The sequence below is a fragment of the Arvicola amphibius genome, chromosome 8 (assembly GCF_903992535.2).
Source record: "Arvicola amphibius chromosome 8, mArvAmp1.2, whole genome shotgun sequence".
Taxonomy (NCBI): Eukaryota; Metazoa; Chordata; class Mammalia; order Rodentia; family Cricetidae; genus Arvicola; species Arvicola amphibius.
The window spans coordinates 63,424,247-63,450,009 of NC_052054.1; the positions used below are offsets into that span (position 1 = coordinate 63,424,247).

Sequence of the window (25,763 nt, forward strand, 5' to 3'; positions counted from 1 at the left end):
GCAGTCTTCTTACCCTCCAAATCATTTCTCTAGTCCCTGGTAATAGCTGTAATAAAAAACATTTACCTTGTTCAAAAATCCGAAAATTGATAATACCAAGAATGGTGGTGCATGTTTTTAATCCTAGCACTCAAGAGGCAAAGTAATGAAGATCTCTGAGTCTGAGGTCATCCTGGGCTACATAGTGAGTTCCTGGACTGCCAGGACTACGTAGACCCTGTATCGATGATGATGATGATGATGATGATGAAATTACTAATGTAAAAGAAATGTGGCATAGTCTTTAGTTTTTCTTCTAAATGTGCTCTACATCACACAATTCATAGTTCTGAGTGTAATGATAAAAATAAAAATGCTTCCCTGTCCCTGAGGGGCGCAGCAACAGAAATGCTGCAGGTCTCTGAGTGGTAGTGGGCAGAGGGCCATGAGACCATGCTGCAGGTCCCTGAGCAGCAGCAGGCAGTGGGCAGCAGGTCCCACAGGCAGCCAGTTCCAGGCAGGGAGCCACACAACAGGTAAGAGACAGACGTGGATAGGCACGCCCTGCAGAGTGAAGTAGGATATTTATTTAGTGGGTTATGGAAGGGAAGGGGAGGGGGAAGGAGAAGGGGGACAAGGAAAGAAACAGAAAGGGAGGCAGAGTAGGCAGGGCTTGCCTCTTAAAGGAATAACAGAGCATTACACTGAGAAACCATAAAAAAGTATACCATATATAATCCATAAGTCTTATTGTTCTTGGAAATTACAGTCACCAAATGCATTGAATTTGTAAAGTCCTATTCCCACAAGAGAAAACAGAAAATGCTCTAATAAAGTCTTATTTTTTGTTCACTTTCAAAATTCTTCATCCTGCTGTCACACCTTACAAATAGCGGAAGATAGAAACTGTAAAGATAGAAGCTGTGCATGTGACATTACAGGCATGACAAACTGTTTAGAAATCCCAAGCACTCTGGATGGTGGTGCCTGCCTTTGTTGAAGAAATTTAGCAGAATCACTATATGGGGTAAATACTGGAATGAAGAGCTGTTTTCTAGAAGCACTCCGACCTTGAAGAATCCTCATGGAAAACAGTGATTGTTTGCTGGAGGGACCTTGTAGCCATCCCATGACTTTGGTCATAAGATGCCTTGAGTACACCTGAGGCTCTGTATTATTGTGCATTGCAAAGGATACATAATAAAGTGTACTAGAGCCTTGGGGGTATGTGATGCTCTTCTTTAGTGAGGCATATAAATTATATCAGAAACCTTGATATGAGGAAATACTTTGTGTAACTTTCAGTTAATACACTTTTGTACAGCTGTTCTGGGTTCAATCCATCAGAAGAGGCTGGAACTTTCTGCTACCAAACTGCCCTTAAATTTCATCTTGGAGTGCCTTCTCTCTTCAACTGACTATTTGGTGCACCCTGGCATTTGGTGACCAACGATGTGGGGAACAAGGAAAGAAGGGTCAGGTACCCCAAGACTGGAGATAACATATGCCCAAAGTAGTAGGCAAGACTCCGGGATAGGGCTGGAACATGTAGAACTTAAAATCTCCATCTCAGGAGCAGCAACAAAAAATGGGTCTTGAGACAAAGGATAAATCCAGGAAAGATAATCTTTCCAGTAGAGAAATGGGGGGAAGGAAGTTTTAAAAGGTATCTCCGCAATAGAGAAAGGTGAGGAAGAAAATTTTTAAAAAAAAAGAAAATTGGGCTGGAGAGATGGCTCAGTGATTAAGAGTATTGACTGCTCTTCCAGAGGTCCTGAGTTCAATTCCCAGCAACCACATGTGACTCACAACCATCTATAATGAGATCAGGCATACATGCAGGCAGAATACTGTATACATAATAAATAAATAAATAATAAAAAAGAAAATTAATGGAAAAGGAGAAATGTTTAATTTTTCCCAATAGAAAAGGGAAAATGTGAAATCAAGTCCTAGAAAAGAAAAGTCCCCATAAACAAAAAAAAAAATTAAAAAAGGAAAAAAGCCCCTTCCCAGTAGAAATAGAGAAAGAAATTAAGAATTTTTGACTTTCAGCTCTCAAGCTGCATTCTGTCTGTCAACTCTTTCAGGATCAGCCTGCCAGCAGAGAGCAGGGGCATCTGAATTACAAAAAATAATTGGCAGGACTTCCCTGCTGCACCCTGAGCAAGTACAGCCAGCCCAAAGCTTAGAATTGTCTTGTTTATGTGCTTAATTTTGGTTAAAATATTTTTTTGTTTTTCCCTCAAGAGTGAGAATAACTCAATATTAAAGGTCCCTTAATGGGAAATGTTTTTTGCTTTCTCTAGTAATGAGAATAACTCATCAATGGGCCTTTCATAGTAGAAAGAAAAAATTAAAACAAGCCCAACTTCTAGTAAAACAAAATATACATAGGGCATATAGTACAAGTCAATACTGTTTGAATTACCAGAGGTGTTAGTCACTCATTGTATGGAGGATATTCTCTTCTATTAATTTTCTAATGAATGATTAATATTTATAATAAATGAACTGAAGAGTCCAAGAATAAGAAAATAAAGATGTAGATTCCAGAAATCTGAATGTAGAAATAAAGAAATATAAAGTTGTAAGCCTAGGAGAATGAGAACAGACTGTCAGCAGCTTTCTCAGCAGCTTGAGGATTAACTATTAACAGTGGGTTATTTCACTTTAAAATCCATAGCTATATTTATAAGGCCAAAGCATCTCTCTGCAAACTGAGAGCTAGCCTATGGATATGAGCTGAGTCAACTTTTAGGAAACAGATATAGGACCTCTGGGTTATGCATTATCCCTGCTATGTGAAACTGGCAGCATCAAAGGAAAGACCACGGGGCTTCAGTAAACACTTAAACGTACCAGGGAAGACAATAGATTAAGTGCAAACACTAATTTAACTAAAAAATTCTGTTAATAGAGATTGTAAAATAAGGCAATCTGGGCAGTCCTGTCCAGACACAGAAGAAGCAAGATGTGACTACACCACTGAAAAAGATACTGAGTCATGTGGCTAACACAGATAAGAACAATGGGCTAATGTAAGTTATAAGAGTTAATAAGAAGCCTGAGCTAATGGGCCAATCAGTTTATGATTAATGTAAAAAAAATAATGCCACCTGTATCTAAATTTTACCTTGAGATTGTAAAAATTCCTTTGTTCAGACCTAATGTTTGGTGCCCCTACTATAAAAGGAAGGGTTCAGAAGCCAGCCTCTGCCACAGCCTAACAAACACCATCTCTGGCAGTTGTGTCAGCTAGCTGAAAAGCTTCTGGGCCCCGCGGTATTTATTTTATTTTTATTTTTAAGTTTGTTTCTGGTTTTCCTGGAATCTGGTTTCTGGAATAAAGTTTGCTTCTGGTTTATTAGACTTTGGTGGTCTGTCCCCATCTTTGTGTGCCCCCCTCCCAGACCCAACAGAATTTAAAACAAAATTCATAATTTCAAACTATAATATGCTCTTGTTTGTTTACCATTACTGAGAATATGGTTCTGCTCTTTAAGTTCCTTTCTGGAAATTATTGCTTAAATTCTATAAAAATGTAACACCTAAAACAGCAGGGTGTAGCTCATTAAATAATGTCACTACTAAGGTAAAAGTTCATAAATTTATTAAATTAAATTTATTAAATTATTTCTTGGTGTGGGAGAATTGTCTGTTTCTGTCAATCATGTTTTAAATAAATGCTGATTGGCCAGGCAGGAAGTATAGGTGAGTCAACCAGACAGGAAGTAGAGGTAGGGCGATGAGAACAGGAGAATTCTGGGAAGAAGGAAGCCGATTCCTGCCCAGACCCCTGAGAAGCAAGATGTAACCTAAACAGCTGAGAAAGGTACCAAGCCATGTGGCTAAAGTAGATAAGAACAATGGGTTAATATAAGCTACAATGGTTAACAAGAAGCCTGAGCTAATGGGCCAATCGGTTTATAACCTAATGTAGACTCTCTGTGTGATTTTCTCTGGGACTAAATGGCTGGGGGACTGGGCGGAACAGAAACCCCAATGAGCCTGGCCTTCCTTCATGTTACAGAATGGTGCCCACATGGATAACTGCATCCACAGAAAGCCTGAGAAAGCTTGGGAAAGAATAGAGTAATGCATGTTTTCTTGGTAGCAGCAATTTCTCAGGTCTGCTCTGCTTTCTAGAGACAAGTAAGCACTCTCATCTAAGAGAGGCTTCCTGACTCAGCCTTAGCTGCAAAACCCTGCAGCTCTTTAAGAGGTCCTGCCACGAAACACTTAAATGGTGTTGATGAAAAGCTGACCGCATGCTTCTCAGTTTTCAGCCGAAGCAGGAAAAAAGTTGCGCTGTTTTAAAATTCTGGGCCATCCTGGCAGGGAAAACTCTGGCCCTTTGAGGCAGGAGATCCAGCTACAGAGAGAACATTTGACTGTGGAACTGTTCACACTGGCAAGCACCTTGAACTGCTACAGAGTTGTGGCAATAAAAATGGCTCTGGCGGTACCTCTGTCATGAGGCTGCAAAGCTAAGGAATGGGCTGGGTCTAGCCGTCAAAGCCAAGGCTTTAATCCTGTCCTTAAAGACTCATGTAGTCAGAAAAAGTGAGATATACATTAAAGAGAGATTCAAAGAAAAAAATGGTTTACACTGTGTTAAAAATATATGCAGGCTTAAAAAAAGGGTTAAAGTCCTTAAAAATAAAAAAGAAAGAAAGAGAGTAGTTTGGGTGTGGTGGTACACACCTTTAATCCCAACACTTGGGAGGCAGAGGTAGATTGACCACTGTGACTTCAAGGGGCAGAGGTAGATTGACTTCTGTAACTTCAAGTTGTGGTAGCACATGCCTTTAATCCCAAAGTTTGGGAGGCAGATGCAGACAGACATCTGTGAATTCAAGGTGTGGTGGCAGACACCTTTAATCCCAGCACTTGGGAGGTAGAGGCAAGTGGATCTCTGTGAATTCAAGGACAGCCTGGTCTACAGAGACCAATGGAACCAATCCGAGCAGAGATAAAAGAAAAAAGAAGGTGGAGTCTGGGAGATGCCAGCAGCTGCCAGACAAGCAAGATGTGAGGTAACAAGCCATGAGCCTCATGGTAAAATTGTAAAATAAAATAATAGAACTGGGTTAATTTAAAAGCAAAAGCAACACTAAAGCTACACAAAGAAACCCTATCTTGAAAAGTCAAAAAGAAAAGAAAAGAAAAGGAAGGAAGGAAGGAAAGAAAGAAGGAAGGAAAGAAGGAAGGAAGAAAGAAAGAAGCAAGAGCTACATAGTAAGTCTGAGCCATCAGCCAAACATATATATATATATATATATATATATATATATATATATATATATATATATATGATTTGCAAGACAGGGTTTTCTTAGCACTTGTAGACCAGGCTGACCTCTAACTCACAGAAATCTGCCTGCCTCTGCCTCCTGAGTGCTGGGATTAAAGGTGTGCACCACCACCACCCAGCCAAACTTATAATTAATCTAAGTCTCAGAGTATATATTCAGGAACTGGCAAACAGGAAAGAAACCTCTAGTTAAAACTGGCATGAAAACCTGAGGCTCTTGAATTTCCGTCGTGCCCGAGATAGTTAAGCAAAAGAAAGTTTCTGAATGCACAGACACAAAGCCACACTGGGCTTCCTAGTCTCACAGTCCCATGCCAAACAGCAGTGCAGAGACATGTTGCCTGCGAGATGGAGCCAGGCACCAGCTGCCGTGAACTCAGCTGCAGGTTTTTGCAGTTTCAAACAGGCCAAACAGCTCCACACTGTGTGGCTGATTTAGCTATTGCTCGTAGAGACAAAAAAGTTTGTGGGTCGTAGCATTGCGGGGATGTTATACTCGTTGTTACTTCCACTTTAGAGAGCCTTAAAGGTTTTTGCCTTTAAGACTTCCTTCTATGGTTCAATTAAAGATGCCACAAGTAGCTAAAGGGGGGCTACAAATCTGAGAGTAAAGATTTGAGGGGTAAGAATTCTACTCACACCAGGAATCAACCATCCATATTTCTTTATTCTTATTTCTTCTCTCTCATTTCCATCAATTCTCCCTTGCTCTTTCTTCTATGTTGTTCTACACTGTCCCTTGCTCAACCCATTACAAATGTTCCCAATCATATATAAAACCAGTAAGTCCCTACCAGGTTCTAGGACCAGAATTCTTTTGCACTCTAGAAAATCAGATAAGGGTTTTCATACACACACAGAGAGAGAGAGAGAGAGAGAGAGAGAGAGAGAGAGAGAGAGAGAGAGAGAGAGAGAGAGAGAGAGGCAGAGAGACAGAGAGAGACAGAGACAGAGAGACAAAGAGAGACAGAGACAGAGAGACAAAGAGAGACAGAGACAGAGAGAGATCGTGGGAGTGGCTAGTACATGTCTGGTGAACTCCTTAATGAAGAAAATTAGTTAATAAAGGAATTAAATCATCAGGGGATTCTTGCGGGTGTTGGGGTGGGGAGGTTAGGGTGCTACATTATTAGGTGATAGATTAAAGAGCTAAAAGGTTTATTTTCAGTAAAATTATGAATAGGGCACGGATTGTATTTTAAATCAGTGTGCCAATTCTTTTCTCCATGTATGCATAGAGGCTGTGAGATAACTAGGCAACCTAGGGGAAGCGGATAACTCTTAATCATCACATACACCAGACACTGTAGTTTCTATGGGCTTAGGTCTGGAGTTAGACTTACTATTCTAAGTGAAGAAGTGACCCAGGCCTCTAAATTATCAGTTCTGGGCTATGCTGTTCCCAACTGTTCTGATTATGAGTGTTGTGGGGTTAAACCAGAGAAGCAGCTTGGGCAGGTAGTAATTCTTTGTCCTTGGAAATCTGTGAATATCTCAAGTGGGATGCTCAATGCCTAGACTCAAATGCCTGCTGATACAGACATACTGAAGATCAACTGAGACATCCAACCTTGTGGACAGAGCATCTAATAAATGTTTGAACTTTCTGTTTACAGGCATCCATTGTTGTATTACCTGGACAGCAGCCTATAATCATACCAATATATATGTTCTATGTATTTTATTACTCTAGAGAACACTGATTAATATACCATGAGACACAATCTGCCTGCAAACTCCCAGGCCCTCTGCCTCTTTTAATCTTTAAACTGACTCTTTTAATCTTTACACACCCTCTTCAAAAATGATCCTCGAGCCTAAGGTGTAGAAGTGTTTACAGATATATCCAGTGGCCCTGGGCTGCACAACTCTGCATTTTGATTACTTATGGAATTTTGTACTTGTCTCTGACTGAGAAAAGAGATGTCTCCTGAATGAAGGGTGAAGACTAAGATTACTTCTGGGTACAAGGAGAAATGTTTAGATTTTTAAAGAGTATGCTGGTTTAGTAAAGTAATTTCTCCAAGATTCATGTCTTCAGCAGCAGAAGAAGGTAGCTAGATTTTCAGTACCATTCATGGTATCTGAACTTTTGTTAAGAGAGTCTTAAACCTAATGAAAAAGACGTGGCTACCACCAAGCTGTGCTTGCCACTATTACATCCTTTGGACTATCGTGCCGGGATGACAATTGATGTGGCTCATAGGCATAGCTGGATAGGACTGTTGGTTGTTTCCCTTCTTTCAAACCTTGCATAGTGCTCCAATGAATGCTATTCCTTGGGAAATAATTTACTTTGAGATAAAGTCTCTGTATTTTCAGCTGTCCAAGAGTCACTATGTAGAGCTGGCTGGCCTTGAATTCAGAGTTCTTCTTGCCCATGCCTCCTGAGGACTGGGTTAAAAGGCTGGCATGGCCTTGCCCAACTATATATTACTTTTGTTATTGTGTCTTAGTGTTTTGTTTCATTTTTAGAGACAGGGTTTTGCTGTGTAACCTTGGCTGACCTGGAACCTACTCTGTATCACAGGCTGGACAGGAAATTCAACTGTCTCCACCTCAATAGTGCTGGGATTAAAGGAGTGTGTCACTACTACCCGGCCTGACAATTACCCAAGGCAACTAAACAGCTTACTTTACAGAAAAGAGTAACCACCTGGATCTCTTGTTCATTCATATTGAAGACTTCTATTACACTAAACTGACAACTCTAATTGAAATATATGAGTTTGCAAGTGCATATAACATACGCAATTTCAAAACATGAAATAAACCATGTAAACAGAAGTATAAGTAGCAATGAGACTGAAGAAGAATAAAATGCCCCCTTAAATAAACATCAGGACCAGATTGACAGGATTCCATTAGAACTCCAAAGAACCAACAGCAAAGCTAACTACAATACTATTTGACATAAAAAAATTTTCCTGACTCTTAGTATTACCTGATATTAAACCAGATAAGCTGGGCATGATGGCACATGCCGCATTCTAGAGACAGAAGTAGATTATTCTCAGTGAGTTCAACACCACCCTTGTCTGCCAGGGAGTTCCAGCACAACCAGAATTACACAGAGAAAATATTTTTAAAAAACCAACAAAACAAACAAACAAAAACCAATAATGCTAAAACCTGAAAGAAATTACAGTCTGATGTGTTCATTTAAAATTTTCTCTGAGCAGTGCAGGTTGGGGCACGCCTTTAAACCCAACTCTCTTCAGGCAGAGAGATCTCAGAGATTTCGAGGATAGCTTGGTCTATAAAGCTAGTTTCAAGATACATAGGATTACAGATAGAATCCCTGTCTCAAAAAAATCTATTTTGCCAGGCAGTGGTGATGCACACCTTTGATCCCAGCACTTTAGAGGCAGAGGCAGGCAGATCTCTGTGAGTCCGAGGCCAGTCTGGTCTATAAGAGCTAGTTCCAGGACAGGTTCCAAAGTTACAGAGAAACCCTGTCTCAAAAACCAAAACAAAACAAATCTATCATTAACTATTTTACACTCACAAACACATATGTGCATAATACAAATACACTCTGTATATGTTTGTGTGTTTGCATCTCAAACACTGTCCACTCTCACCTCCTACATTTCTACTGTCCTGGTCTACAATTCCAACTAATCTCTCTATTGTGTTCATCACTACTCATTTTTCTTGGGATCCACTGAGACTGATCAGAGACATCTTTAAGACTGTGAGTCTGGATCTGTGTGTTGGAGCCTGGTGTGCTCAGCAAAGGACTGCAGCTAAATGCAGTGATTCTTCTACAATCCATCCATAGCCAACATTTGGGCCCTATAAGCCTTCCATTTCCTACACTTGTTATATAATATTTTGCTTGTGTTTTGACAAATTAAGCTTGCCTGGAGATGAGAAGGTGGAGTTAGCCACTAGTTACTATAGAAGCCAGGTAGTGGAGGATCACACCTTTAATCCCAGCACTTGGGATGCTCATGCCTTTAATCCCAGCACTCAGGAGGTGGAGACGGGAATATAAAGTAAGTGGAGACAGGATTCTAGTCCCCATTCAGTCAGAGGATCGAAAGAAGTCAAAAGACACTGGTGACTGCTCCTTTGCTTCTCTGATTTTTCAGCATTTACTTCGATATCTGACGCCAGGTATTTGTTGATAATACTAATTAGGGTCACGCTTCTTACACTGATTGTGGTCTAGTGTGTTTTCAATGCAGGTAAATACAACTGCTGTTGGTTATTGATTACAGCAGCTGTATGGAGTCTAGAGAATGGCATGTCTTGTCTCTTCCTCCTTTTTTCCTTCTCATTCCCTTTCCTAGATCTCTTAGTCAATGTTCCCAGAGCCATAGACAGGATGGTGTAACTGACGTTTTCAAGGCTAGAACCACATTCCTACTTATTTTCTACAACTGGGACAGCAAGAATCTCTGCATTCGCCATTGCATTTTTTTCTCCAAAGAATCTTTCTATATTTTACCTTAAATCACCTTAAGCATGAATCACCCTAACTTGTTTCTGAGTTAGTAAAATGACAAAGCCACCATCTGGGGTGAGATCAGTACAGCTCAGGATAAACACAACCCAGGGATGTTAGCAAGGAACTGACCTCTGACTTCTTGAGACACCCAATTCTTTTCAAAAATCAAGTTCCTGTAATATCTCTCCCCAAGGCACAATTGAAGTATTTGGTTTCGGCTTCTCTTGTTTGTATGTTCGCGATGGGACGCTAGAATCTGAATTTAGCCTGTTATGGTTTGGTGTTATGCTGAGTGATATTTTGTTTGTGTTCTGACAAATAAGGCTTGTGTGGATATCTGAGGGCCAAGCTAGCTATAGAGGACAGGCAGAGCAGGGAGATCAGTAGTTCATGGACACCCTGGGCCACACGAGATAGAATCAATCAAAAAAAAGAGAAACAGCTAGGCATTGGTAGTGCACGCCTTTAATCCCAGCACTAGGGAGGTGATGACGGGAATATAAGGCAGGAGGAGACAAGATCTCGGTCCCATTCGGTCTGAGGATTCCTAGAGGTAAGAACTTTCTGGTGGTTGGCTGCTCTGCTTCTCTGGTCCTTCAACGTTCACTCCAGATATCTGACTTCAGTAATTTGGGTCGCGCTTCGGGTGTAAGCATGTTGTTGACCAAGAGCCTACCACTCAAGTCGAGGTTAGGCTGCCTGTCTTTTATCTAAAGGGTTCAGAACTCACTGTGCGGTCAGACACCGGGATGCAGCGTCCTCCTAGATCAGTTCTGGTCATGGCTGGCAGCAAGCATGTGGGGAGGCTGTGCAGAGCGGGTCCAGGGCAGCCTGACAGCTGGAGCTGTGTGGAAGGCAGCCTGAGACGGAGTGGGTTTTACAGGTCTCTAATGGGACGGAACACCTGTCAATCAGAAAAGATTAGTTGAAAAGATTGTGGTGCAACTGGAAAACTAAAAGAGAGCCCCGTGGTAGGCGGGTTTAGGGGGAAAAACAGGTAACCGGAAGCGGAGGTATTTGGGGCGGGGATGGGAGGAGCAGCTGGGAGGAATCAATCTGAAGTGACAGAAATTCCAATATTCCCTGTTTCACTCGGGGAATCCTGTGGTGCAGACCTGGGTGCGGAGGAGTCTGCGGGTGTCGCGGAGACGCGAAAACTCCCCGGAGCCGCGGTGGCGGCGCCGAGCGGCCTGGGAAAGTCTGCCTCGCCGCGGCAGGAACCACAGCCCTGAAACCTTCCAGGTCAGAGGAGCTGCGGGGCTGCGACCCAGAAGGGAAGGCTCAAAGGGGTGCAAGCAGTTTCTCTGCTGTTCAGAAGGAAGTAGGCTCTGAAGTTCTGGTGTGAATGTCTTACCCTTGTCTGAAACACATGTTTGTGGTATTTTGATGACATTCACGTGGTCATTGCTATTGGACAGGTTCTCCATCTGCTACTGTTGTACTTTAAGCTGTTTTGTCAGTTTTCTCCCACTCCCATGATGCTGTTTATGTGACTCTGCAGTGCCACTTGTTTTGTTTGTGTGTTTATTTGTTTGTTTTTGTTTTTTCAACACAGGGTTTCTCTGTAGCTTGTCTATAGCTTTGGAGCCTGTCCTGGAAATAGTTCTTGTAGACCAGGCTGGCCTTGAACTCACAGAGATCTGCCTGCCTCTGCCTCCTGAATGCTGGGATTAAAGGCGTGCGCCACCACCACCTAGCCTGCTGTGTCACTTGTAATCACAGTAGGATAGCAACTTTTCCCTAGGGTTGCTCTGTACCCAGGGAATTTGTGTCAATATGAATTCTAGGTTTCTCTTTTTATATGAAATAATGTGGAAAGGTTAAATGTCATGGAGTTTGAACTGGTCACAAAAACCACTTCCAGAAATATTACAGGTTTCATAATATTATGTTCCCTTTCATCTGTGTGGAACATCTTTCCATGTTCCAGTTAGTACAAGGATTTTTTTCCTCATTTTTTTATTAAAGATTTCCATCTCCTCCTCTCCTCCTCCCCCTTCCCTCCCCTCCCTTCCACCCATACCCCCACTCCCTCCCTCTCCAGGCCAAAGAGCCATCAGGGTTCCCTTCACTATGTTAAGTCCAAGGTCCTCCCAACTCCCCCTAAGTCCAGGAAATTTTGTTTTCACTCTCTTTACTAATTTTTATTTGCTATTCAGGTTTTTGGTAAAGAGTCTTTAAGAGAACAACAGGTGCTCTGAAGCACTGAGCCATCTCTCTAGCCCCCTATTAAGTTTAATTATGTGAAGAACAGTAATAGAAAATATTATAAATCTTTTTATATAAAACATCTTAAATTTTGACTTTACACAGGCATTTATTATTTCTTAGTAACTTTTTCTTTCATTGTTGTTGTATGTTTGTGTGAATTCCTAAACATAAAAATATAACCTACTCAGTCTGTATGTTTTCAAGTATGTTTACACTCTTCTCTGGGGAAGACTATTTCTCCCGCTCTCAGAATTCCTTCATATTTGACTAGGGTTGAGGCCTAGTGAGCTTTCTCCCTTCCATGTGAGCATGTCTCTTGGTGTTGTCCTTGTTAAGCTCATATTAAGGCAGCCATTTTGTAAGATTTGATGCTTGTAGCTTCTCTGACATTTCTAGGAGACACAGTGTCACAGCAAATGTCCTCTTTCTCTGGCTCTTACAATGCTTCCGCCTCTTTCTCAGTGATCCCTGAGCCTGAGGTAAAGGAGTTAGTTGTGTTGCTTATGTGTCAGTGGGGATTAAGCATCACAAGTCTGCATTTTGACTGCTTGCAGTTTTCTGTAATAATCTCCATGTGTTCAAAAAGAAATTTCCATGGTTAGGGGTGAGGACAACATTTATCTATGCGAATAGGTAAAATTTTTAGAATTCAGTTAGCGATTATGCTAATTTAATGAAGCCGTTCTCCACGATCCCTGACTTCACTAGCCCTGAGGAAACTGGCCAGTTTTCCAGTACCAGGCATGATTTCCCTCCTGTCGAAAGGGTCTTCAGTCCAATTAGAAGCTGTGGTCACCACCAAAGTTTGTGTGCCACTCTTGCTCCCTTAGCACTAGCATGCAGTGTAGATCAGTGTTGTGGTTCTTAGGTGTCATAGGTGGGTAAGACTGTTGGGTGACTCCCTCCTTTGGAAGGCTGCATGTTTCCTTCTGATACCATGAAAGCCAATCCTCAGGCAGGAAGCTTTCAGGTCATATCCATCTGGAATTCTCTAGGTTTTGTGTCTGAAGTGCATGGATTCATCACAGTAGGATCTCACCTTCAACCTCTGGGAGTCCACCATGGACAACAGCAATAGTCTATAATATTTTTGGTGTATCTTGGACAACTGTGACCAACAACTTCTAAGTAGGCTTCTCGTGGCTGGTTTCGGTGGTTTTGTTAGACAATATATGGCTCGTGTCGGGATCATTATCAGCCCAGATGGGAAGTCTTCATTTGCAATGTCAAAGTATGTGTTTACACACACATATATGTATTATGGGCTATTTGGGATAGATCAATGATAGTAAAATTCCTTATGACTGTCTAGACATCCTTACTGTTATGTTATCCTCCTTTTCTTTATGTCTATCCCTTTTCCATAATTAAATCCCTTCCCCCGTTTTCCATTTCCCCCTTCAGATCACTGCTGCCCTGTTATTCCTGTCTCTATTGCTCCCCTACATCGCACTGTAATCCCTTTTTTCTTTTCTGGTTACTGCATTCACTCCAGGTTGTGCACTCACATCTGAAGATTTGGAACTAGGAATTTCCTATGAGAGTGATCATGCAATACCTGTCTTTGGGTCTGGATTACCTCATTCAATAGGATCTTTTCTAGTTCTATCCATTTACCTGCAAAGCTCGTGATTTCAATTTTCTTTACAGGTAAATACTATTGCATATTGTATATGTACCACATTTTCACTATCCCTTTGTCAGCTGAAGGACATTTGGGTTGTTTCCCTTTTATAGCTATTGTGAGTAGAGCAGCAATGAACATGAGCAGCAAAAACCTGTGGAGTAGAATGTCAAGTCTTCTCAGCAATCCCAAAGAACAACTTCAGTGGAGTTCAGTTCCCAAAGAGGAGGTGTGGAGTCAAGGGGGAAAGAAAGGGATGAATGCACATCTGAAGGTCCAGCAGCTTTCTTGTTCTCTCTCTACTTGTGCAGCCTGTGTGTAGGCTAGGTGCTCATGCAGTTATGTTAGACAGTCTGAAATAATTTTTACCTTAACCATGTTGCATGTAGAATCATTTGATGTTCAAAATATTTCATAATAAGCATTTAACTGGCTGATTATAACATTTTTCTGTTCCTCAGTTCTATAGGCCTGTACTTTTCAGATACTTCCAGAAAGGAAAACCCTGGCATCTCATTCCTTTTTCATCAACCCACACTATTCCTATTTCCTCTGTATAGGTTCCAGTATATAAGGCAATGAATACACTTGTAATATCTTGAATCCAGAGCTGAGCTAGGAAATTTATCAGAATCTTCCCAATTGGTACCACAATCCATGGGGCACAAGGAAGACTCTTCTTACTAGGACTCACCTGTCATGCCATAACCCCCCCCACCTTCAAAGTTTTCTCTCAGAACCATACATTTATTTCTCTAGGGTCTGCATAATCAGAAAACTCCCCATTTTGCAAACAAACATGGATTATTACTTCCGATTTCTCCTGTTTTTATCTATTCTTCACATGAAATTTATATTTTCCCATGTTCTTATGGAAGATTCTTCTGACTCATCTGTACAATTTTTGCCATTGGTGTATTGTCTGTGGTTTTGCTTTGTTGAAATGAATGGCTTTACTTTGTACTATACTTTGTATTTTGTCTTGAACTGTACTTTTATCTCCATCAATTTTAAGGTAGAATTTTTCTGGATGCAACAATATTATTGACAGTGATTTTTCCCCCCAAGCTTCAAATGTAATTCCATGCCATCCTGGATTTAGGATCATTGACTAGAAACCTGGTCGTAGTCTGTTCCTTGGGTCTTTTCACATGTTTTGACGTTTTTCTTTAACTGCTTCCAGTATTAATTTTTTTTTCTTTTTGACCCGTTATAGGAAAGGGCAACAAGCCATCTATCTATTCATTATTCCTGAAAAAGAAACTCAAAGAAGAGAAACAAACGAAATGGCCGATTCTCCAGTTAATTTGTTCCAGGTCAGTGGTCATGTCCCTTTTTATTTTCTTTCTTTCTTTCTTTCTTTCTTTCTTTCTTTCTTTCTTTCTTTCTTTCTTTCTTTCTTTCTTTCTGGTAGAAATGTTATAGTTTGAGATATCAGAAGCCTTTAATTGTTTTAACTTCATTATAAAAAATGTTGCAAAAACAAACAGACAAAAAAATTTACACACTGAAATTCACCAGACCCAAAGTCTATACAACTCAATGTACTTTTATGCAGTTAGAGTTCCAGCCTCACAAGGGATTGTATATTTTTGTTGTATAACTTATTTTTGTGAACATGTTTACCATGAAAAAGAAAAAATTGCCGGGCGGTGGTGGCGCACGCCTTTAATCCCAGCACTCGGGAGGCAGAGGCAGGCGGATCTCTGTGAGTTCGAGACCAGCCTGGTCTACAAGAGCTAGTTCCAGGACAGGCTTCAAAGCTACAGAGAAACCCTGTCTCGAAAAACCAAAAAAAAAAAAAAAAGAAAAAGAAAAAAATTGACAGAATTAGAACTAGAAAAGAAATTAGTTTTATCCTTTTTATAACTTGTATTCATTACCTGCATTAGTCCTAACTCAACCCTAATATTTAATGTTTCTTGTTCTCTTTTTTCCATGTTCTACTGTGCCCACATATATATTATTTCCATATACACGTATTATTGATTAGATTCTGCATATGGGGGAAAATACGGTTTCTTCTTTTTGACACTGTATTACCTCACTTAATATCACATATTTTGAGTCTTTCCATTCCTGCAAACTTTTATTACATGCGTCTCCAGCTGAATAGTATTTCACTTTAAATGTATACAATTTTTGTTATCCATTCACCTGATGATTGACAGTTAAGTTGATTCCAATAGTTTGCTATGGTGAATACTGTAGCAGTAAACATGGGGTGTAAATATTTCTAAATGGGGGTGCAGAGTACCTTATGCAATGCCCAGGAGTGAGAAGCTGAGTCTTACATTAGTTCTCTCTTCAATTTTTTTTCAATAATCTCCAAATTGATTCCCACAATGGCTGTATTGATTTACACTCCCCCCAACATACCAACAGTTAATAAGGGTTCTTTTATCTGAGGTGAGGCAGTATTTCAAAGTTGTTTTATTTTGTGTTCCCATAATGACATTTTAGGGATCCTGAGCACTTTTTGCAATAATTATTGGCTATTTGTATATTTGTCTTTGAAAGTCTCTCTTCAGTTCATTTGCCCATTTGTTGTTGGCAGTTTTATTTCCATGTTACTTAATTTCTGTAATTCTTGGTAAATTCTAGGTCTGAGCCCTATCCCAAGTGTCACAGGTATAGATTCTCTCCCATTCTGTAGGTGTCTGTGTGCTCTGCTAATTGTTTCTGTTGATGTACAGAAACTCTTGGTTTTCATGTTGTCCCATGTGTTGATACTTGGGTCAGTTCTTGTTGGTGTTCTTTCTAATCAATGAGTCCTTGTCCATCTCCATATCCTCATGGGTATTCCCTGTGTTTTCATGGTATCTGTGTCTATGGTTTTAAATAAGGCTTTTGATCCATTTTAATGGATTTTTGTACACATGAAAGATAAGAATCTAATTTTCCTGCTGGATCCAGAAGGCCATATTACTCTAATCTATCTTTTTGCCTCCTTTATTAAATATTTAGTGGACATGGCTTTACAGTATTCTTTCTGGATCCTCTTTAGTATTCTGTTATATTCCCATACAGTTGTCTGCCTATACCAGGTATAGGACTTACACCTTTACACTGTAACTTTAGGACTACACCTGTACACTGTAACTCAGTTATGACTACATCTCCTGTAGCACTTTTCTCAACTTTACTCTCCCCAAGTTATTTGAGAATAAATATCTCACATGAATTTATGACCTTTAATTTTAATATTTCCACTCTAGCATATGAACAAAAATATGTTGAAACCTAATTGCTGTAGAGGATGGAACTATATCTTTATATATTAGTATGTGAGGATGTCTGTGGCATATAGGCTCCATTGGTGGGGTCTGTCGTATTTCCTTCAATCATGGTTATAAAAAGCACACAATGAATCACAAGGAATAGTTGTCACAGCTTAACAATCTGTCAAATTAAAAGAGACATTATCTTGATTTTTAATACAGTATAATACTTGGATCCTACTACTAAAATTTTAAGCACACTAGACAGTGCAGAACATGGATTGATGTTGCCATAAAACTGATGTTCTTGAGCGTAGGTTCAGATTGTACTCTACCTGTATTTCTCTTTGGTGTTTAATATCACAATAGTGATTATATGTCCATGTGTTTGGTGGCACTGACTATCTATTTGTCTCAGGAGAATTGCTGCTCACATCACTCACTTCGTTAGGAAGCTCATTGAACTAATGAGAGTTCAGTACTTTTTATTTACCTTTTTCACCCCCCCCCCCAAACAGGAGCCCACTGTGCAGCCCTTTCTGGCTGGGACTCATTATGTACCATTTATGGAATACATCAGGAATGAAGTCTTAGAGTGCTGACTGATTGGTGTGCATCAACAATCACATTTGATGGAGAAAGAACTTTTCTTCATGATTGCTTTTCTCTAGTCAGTTCCTCTGGCAGCCATGGCTCTATTCCCCTACCCTAAACCTGCAATGTTTTACAATGGAGATTTGGGGAAAGGGCTGTGACCTGCAGGTTTGCATTTCTGTTCCTGATTAATGGCTCAGACAGAATATGTCACCCCTATGCACTGCCAGAGAACTAAAGAAAGAGTCGTGAAAACTACTAACCTAAAATACAGCATAAGTACTAAAAAGAACGCATTGAGCACTACAAAATTCAGACACAGTAGCTCAGATTTTCTCCTGAGCCATTCTTCTGTTCTTTATTTTATTTGCAAAACACTGAAAATGGACTATAATTCTCACACAATTTAATGTCTTCATTTACTCACAGGAAATCGATGTCACTTCTGAATCCATCTAGTTACTACGTCTAACGTGCTTACCTGCAACTGAAACACTATTTAATGTATTTTCAGACTTACCTCAATTTTTATAACTCTTTGGGAATGAAATAGTCACCAGAACTTCTGAATGTGTTAATTGTCTAAGATGCCTTATGCCTACCCTTGAGTTAAATTTTAGATTTTATCAAATGTGGCTGATGTAGATTTTTCTATCTGCTTGCCAGTGACTCAGATATTCTTACAAGAGTAATTCCACGGACTACTTCATCATATGTTGTAATGTTAAAATTGACAGTATACATTGCTGTTACACTCAATGTTACTGTGGGGGAAAAACAGTTGTTTACTTATAGATTCAATCGTGAATTCTGTCTTCTATATCTATTCTTTTTGTTTAATGGAATGGCATTGATGGAAGGGAGTTTATACGTACAAGCTAAGCATGTTCAAGTACAATCATATCAGGCTGAAACATGCCCAGAATTGATTCACTGCTGGTACTGTAGCATGATCTATAGGTACAGCATTTAAAGCACATTTCCTCATCGCCATTTTCCTTCTGAGACATATACACTGTGATCCATGGGACACAAACACAGCATCCATACCAGGGAGACAACTGTGTCCAGACATAAATGTGTGTCTCTTTTCATGGATGTGCTTGTGAAACCACTTTGTCATCTTGATTTCAGGGACTTAGACCATTCATTATAAAGCGTGACTATATCAGAAATCATTGCTTTGAGTAATTGTATTCACTCTTCTACATCCCTCATTTCCTCAAGTCTCCTTATCTCAAGGAAAGCCTCTTTCCAGGATCACTTGGTCAAACTGTACTTTGTGTTTCAGGATCCTTTGACATTAAGGGATGTGACTATGGACTTCTCCCAGGAAGAGTGGGAATGCCTAGATTCTGCTCAGAGGACTTTGTACATTGATGTGATGTTGGAGAATTATAGCAACCTCGTCTTTGTGGGTGAGAGCATTTTGATTGTAGAATTCCTAAATCGCCCTTTTTATGTACCTAATTTATAGGTTGTAAACTTCATTAAGCTGTCTTGGAAACAAAGGGAAGCCTGAAAGTTTGGTAGTAGAAATAACCTTTTCATGGAATTTGATTCTTTTCATTTCCATGTTAAAGGTGTCATTCACCCCTCACTTTGCCTTCAAAATGAATTCAGAAACCAAATATTTCCATACATACCTTAAAAACCATGTCCACATTGTAACTTACATGGTTTTGTGAGAAAACAAACTCAAGGTAGGTTATCTAAAATTTTTTCTTTAATATGCTAAAAGACTCTGACAGGAAATATAAATTGGAAATAATTCCTAGATTCTTGTACTTTGTGTTCTCTTCATGTATTGAGCAGTTTTTTGTTAGGTGTCTATATTTCTAAAAGTTCTAGCATGGGTCATGGGCTGCCTTACAGAACATGTGGACTATTGTGTGCAACATAGGCCTGGTCACCTGTCCAGAGCAAATGAGACTGCCTTGGAATGTGGAGAGGAGTGAGTAGCAATAACTAGGGTGAGCCCTTGAATGAGCAGGACAACAGCGATGGCTTCCAGTGAAAGAACAAACAAGAACAGGAAATGTTTTTTCTATATTCAATTTCACTTGATAGGATGCCTTGATTATTAGTAGACTGGTTCTGGTCCCAGGGTGCAACCTGCCTATTGTAACTGTTAGAAGGCATTGTTATGTTATACCTGAATTATGATGACTTAATAATAGTATAAAATGCAATTTTATTTAACTATGCTGATATCAGATTGGAATAATTTTACAAACTTTAAGTCTAACGTCAATTCATGAAGTAGGATTATTCTGAAATTGCCCTCCTTGCATGTCTATATTCATATTACATATTTTGTCCCAGTGGCAAATACACAGACACCCTTCTGGAAAATATTCTTAGGAGTCTGTCGTGTGCCAACTTGAGAACAGCCAAATGAAGAAAGTTAGGAAACACAGCAGTGTGTGGAGTTCAGACAGTGGAAAATAGAAATAAACAGTAGTTGCCCATTTCAGCCCTGCCTCAAATGATCTGAGCCTCTGCTGTCTGGCAGAATCCTAGCTTTCCATCCATTCATTTGGAAGAATCTAATAAGTTTTTCTAGAGAGAAAAACCATTCGACGCTTTTAATTAAAACTTTAATCTTTAAAGGTATTGGGTCTCCTGAACAGTACTCATTGCCTATCACTTAGTAAATATAAATTCTCTGAACCTGAGATTGTATTAAACTACACTTCATCAATCTCTGAGAAGAAATATTTAAAAATAGACATGTATTTTTAATATAATCAATCAATGAGCTCCATCCCACAGCTAATTGCTAATGTCTCAATTTCCTGATCCATCTTCTGCCATTAGACATTTTCGATAAGAATGAGGTATCTGCTATATCTCAAACCCTTGGAGCCTGTCTGTTTTTATGAGAACACATTCAATTACAGTGAAAAGAAAATATCTAAGAAGTTGTTTATTAGATTATTTTTAGAAAGAACTCAGGGAGACAGCCATTTATTAAATGTTTAGTTTTGGATCAAGCCCTATTAATTTGAATTATACTTATTTTCAGAGAACTATTGCATATGTGATCCTGTCTGTCAACATGTAAAGACTGAAAAAGAGTCAGCTCAGTGTAATGATCTTGACAGCGTGCTTCATGACCCCTCCACATGTGTACTTTATAGAACAAGTGAAACTACAGAAAACTTTAATAAATACACATGCAGTAATAACAGGGATGCTTCTATTGACACATCAAACCCAAATAGACATGAAAGCATGCAAACTGGAGAAAAAACTTGCAATTCTAAAGTCTGTGAAAGATCATTAAATTTATATCCCAACATTACTCAAGATCAGAGACTCCACACTGCAAGATCAGAACACAGACAAGGAGAATATGACTACTATGACTCTACATACAGACTTTTGCAACAAAAATTCTCCATTGGAGAGACACCACACTGGTGTGGGGAATACTTCAGTGCTGCCTCAAGCCTCACTGTACATCAGAGAATACATACTGAAGAGAGGCCTTACAAATGTGAAGAATGTGACAAATGTTTTACCCGGCTTTCAACTCTTAGAGCACATCAGAAAATTCATACTGGAGAGAAGCCTTACAAGTGTGAAGAATGTGACAAATCCTTTATCCGGCATTCAACTCTTAGAACGCATCAGAGAATTCATACAGGAGAGAGGCCTTACAGTTGTAAGGAATGTGGTAAATCTTTTACTACATGCTCAGACCTCAGAACACATCAGAAAATACATACTGGAGAGAAAATTCACAAATGCAAACACTGTGACATGTCTTTTCTCCGACTTTCAACTCTTAGAAGACATCAGAGTGTTCACACTGGAGAGAGACCTTACAAATGTCTGGAATGTGGCAAATCTTTTATCGACATGTCACATCTTAGAACACATCAGAGAAATCATACTGGAGAGAGACCTTACAGTTGTGAGGAGTGTGACAAGTCTTTTATTAGGTACTCCCACCTCAAAGCCCATCAGAACATTCATACTAGAAGGAAACAACAAATGCAATGACTAACATACCCTATATCCATCTTTCAAATCATAGAATACCTTAGAAAGTTCACACTGGGGAGAAAAATGCCATTCTCATAATGTACATTTTTTGGTATTTTTTTCTTATAAATTCCATCAGGACATATAATATGCTAAAGGATAATTTTTATATATTGTGATGATGGGTCTTTGCCAAATTTCCCTCTGATTGGTTGAATAAAGAGCTGAGTGGCTAATAACTAGGCAGGAGAAAATGGGCAGAACTTCTCAGAAGAGAGGGGAACTTGGGATGAATCTGGTGTGGCAGCAGATGACAAGTCTTGGGAAGAGTCAGGTGTACAGGATGGAGGAGAGGTAAAGAGCCAGTTGGCAAAATGTAGGTTAATAGAAACCTGATACTTTAAGTTATAAGAGCTAGTTGGTGCTGTAGGAACTACTTCAGCCAATAGACTCTAAGATATCAGCCCACTTGGGCAAGGTCTCTCATACTGTAAATGCTGGTGTAAAGCACATACTTTCTCTCTTCTGGCTACTGGATTCAGTTCCTGTTCCCCATTCATGCAGAGGACTGTAATATGAGTCTACCTCTAAATAAATAACCCTTTATTATATTCAATAAGTGCTAGTGTGGAATTTCTTTTTAGCATACATCTTCATCTGACACCCAACCATGGGGACCAGTCTACCCTTTTTGGTACCAGCCACATGGTGCATTGGGCACTGACTCTCCCCACCTGTTGCGGGAGCTCTTTATGCTCCTTCAGCCAATAGCCGCTGAGATACCAGCTCATTGGGGCGTGGTCTTTCTCTTTAAAAAAAAAAAACAGCCACTTCCCTCCGCTTGCTCTCTGGCTTCCAGCTCTGCTTCCGGCGACTAGGCTCCCTTCCTGATTGCGCAGAGGGCTGTTGGCTGGGACAGTGATCTGTAAGGTTTTCCTTTTAAATAAATAACCATTCTATTAATCATAATTCCAAACTGGCGTGGGATTGTTTGTGACTTATGCCTTCACCCACCCATGGCTCCAGCTGGCATTTAGACACAGCATACTGCTGCTCAGCACTCCCCCTCTCATGACCCATACACTGCTGCTCAGTACATTACACACTGGCCCACATACTGCTGCCTATGATCCCCATGGCACACAGAGTCCATGAAACACACTGACATAAAGCTTTGGGTTTTCTTGTTATCATAGTCACCAACTCTCAAAATCACCATAATATCTCTTCTTAACTTATTAAACAAAGCATTTTTTCAGTATCTAACATGCGCAAAACCAAAAACCGGGATTGTCCACTGCTGCTTGCATCCCTCAGTCATGCCACTGCAACTGCAACACCAGCTGGCCAATAGTAATTATTACACATACTCCACTGTAATTGTCTCATGACAGGTAAGATCTGAAAAGCTACAAAAATTACCAATAACATACCTACTCGAGTTCAATAATTATTTTGCATATGCTATGGATGGCCTTCTGCAATGCTTATGTGATTTTTTTTTTTTTTTTTTTTTTTTTTTTTTTTTTTTTGGTTTTTCGAGACAGGGTTTCCCTGTAGTTTCTAGAGCCTGTCCTGGATCTAGCTCTTGTAGACCAGGCTGGTCTCGAACTCAGAGATCCGCCTGCCTCTGCCTCCCGAGTGCTGGGATTAAAGGCGTGCGCCACCACCACCCGGCTGTGATTTTCTTGATATATCTTTATTTGAATCTAAAGATTAGTTTTGATAATCATATTATCACATTAAAAATGATTTGATAACACAGCCAAGAATGGGGCACTTTTAGAAATGATGTAGTCTTTACAGACTAATAATGAATAACTAGTTGGGGAAATCAACATTTTGGAGATGGGTATCATCAGTTTGACAGTCAAAATGCAGTCAGTGTCAAAGGGTGCTGAGACATTATTTGAGAGATTTTGTACTGCTGAATTTAAATAATCAGAATGTTGAAAAGTTATGATAGATTAACAGATAAGGGATCTCTCCTGGAAGGTAATAACCACAGCATCAAAATTATGTCCAAGGATGAGATGTTATTTTTACTGAACAAATTTCATACCTTTGAATCCTCAATGAGGACATTAGAACAAAACACTAGACAGCAGATTCAGACTTTACAAAAGGCAGTAGAAAAAAATTTGAAAAGACTGAGGAATGTTTGTAAACTGATAAGCAGGGAGAGAAGGTACAAGGACAGAATTTAGCCTCATCAGTATATGCCATACCCTGGGATGACTTACCCAGAGTCTTAACTGCCTATCCAGTACTTCCCTCTGAAAAACAATTGCCACAAAGTACCCAAAGGATACATGTGAACCAATACATACAAGTGATCTAAAAGATATTAAGCAATAGTATCTTATGGACTACATTTGCCATTTGTTTGAGAAATGGTGAAAATATCTGTTTCAAGGAATAAGGCTACCCCACATTAGTAGCTTCAATTAATTACAGTGGTCCAAGAAGACAAACCTCAGCTGCTTTGGAAGTGTTATTGGAGAGAAGAGGCAATTTTAGAATAACAGGAGAAAGCAAAAGGATTTGAGACTTCCCAAGATCAAATTCTTGGCAAGGGACATTATCGCAATACTCAAGACCAAGCTCTCTACAACAAACATACTTTGTCCCTGTGTAGTACAGCAGCTTTAAATGCTTGGGGCAGGATCAGGAACTAGGAAAGAGAATTGAATCATATATTAAGACTAAATAGAACCAGAGAGAACCCTTTAGTGGCTTTTTAAAAAAACTAACTGAGGCTGTATAAGTAGGAATATCAGACCAGAAGCTAGATGTGTATTTATTGAATCTTTGGCTTTTGAAAATACCAATTTAGGATGGAAAAAGATCCTTGGGCTTTTAAAGGTTAGATCATCACCAATAAATGAATGGATCTTATATACAATGAATGTTGAGACATTTGACTACAGTACTGAGGCTTGTGTAGGAGAAGAGATTTCCAATGATATAAGGAGACACCAAAATGCCAAATGTTTTAATTGTGGTAGAATAGGACATATGAGAAGGGATTGTAGACAAGGAATTCCTAGGGAAGATGTTTCTTCTAAGAATGGCAAAAATAGGCATTCTAGGTCTCAGCCTTCTGGTACATGTAGGAGGTATAGCAAAGACCCACATTGGACCAATGAATGTAGATTGACAAAAGACAGATAAGGCAACCTAATACCATTGGAAAACTCGTTGGGGGGCCTCTTGCAGTCCCCCATGTCAAATGTGATCCAATCATTCCCAGTCACTGTGGAGAACATGTCTCACCAGGAAAATTTTAAAAAATCCAGAGCCTACTGTAAAAAACCATAATGTTGTGGATGATAGAATAGACATGGAGGATGTATAAAAAACTCCAGTAGGAAGTAGGAAACATATATTTTGGCAGACTTCTATAAATTATCAAAGACTAAAGCTAAGAAAGTATAAATGGCATTGTAATTGATGGATAAATAGGTACAGGTGTGGACATGAGAATCATTAACTCAAGAATCTTGGCATCCAAATTGGACTCTTCAAGAGGTAGATAGTCAAGTGTCGGGAATTGAAACCCTATCTCATGTGAAACAAAGCATGAGATGGGTTGAATGCATAGGGACAGAAAGACAGAAAGAAAAGTTGAGATCATATGTAGTTAATATAGCAATTAATTTATGGGGTTTTGACTTGTTGCAGCAAAGGATTGCCAAGATTAACATTTTGCAGTCCAAAAATTCGTGTTTCTGGGAAGGATATTATAAGATATTATAAACAAAGCTCACCAGCCATTTACCATATACAAGAACACAAAGAAACTAGCAAACCTTCAGAGATACAAATGGCCTGGCTGTAAAATGATTACCTGAGAAACCAATATGGGACAAAAAAAATGGCCTTTAACAAAAGAGAAATTAAAGACTTTACGACAGCTGGTACAGGAGCAACTAGATGCTCGCCATATTGAGGAATCAACCAGCCCTTGGAATTCTCCTGTATTTGTTGTTAAAATGAAATCTGGAATATGGAGACTAGTGACAGATCTAAGAGCTGTTAACAAGGTAATTCAACCTATAAGCCTACTACACTCTGGAATTCCTCTGCCTTTTCTATTACCAAAAGGATGGCCTCTTAATGATTTAAAAGATTGTTTCTTCACTACACCTTTACAAGAAAAGGATAGAGAATAATTCGCCTTCACATGCCTACTTACAATAATTCTCAGCCTAATAGGAGATAGCAATAGACAATCCTCCCACACAGAATGCTTAATTGTCCAACTCTGTGCCAATACTTTGTAAGTCAGCTATGGAAATAATATGTAAATGATTTTCTAAGTCTATAATTTACATGGATGACATTTTGTTATTCAAATGCAGATAA

General features: G+C 39.5%; 1 protein-coding gene across 1 annotated transcript; it reads left to right on the forward strand.

Annotated features, from left to right (window-relative positions):
* Positions 1-10,788: 10,788 nt before the first annotated feature.
* LOC119820869 (zinc finger protein 54-like) lies at positions 10,789-22,006 on the forward strand. Its single transcript, XM_038339552.1, has 4 exons — positions 10,789-10,994; positions 14,804-14,903; positions 18,694-18,820; positions 20,431-22,006. The coding sequence occupies exons 2-4, from the start codon at positions 14,874-14,876 to the stop codon at positions 21,411-21,413; spliced, it is 1,140 nt and encodes a 379-aa protein (XP_038195480.1). The 5' UTR covers positions 10,789-10,994; positions 14,804-14,873; the 3' UTR covers positions 21,414-22,006.
* The last annotated feature ends 3,757 nt before the right edge of the window (positions 22,007-25,763 follow it).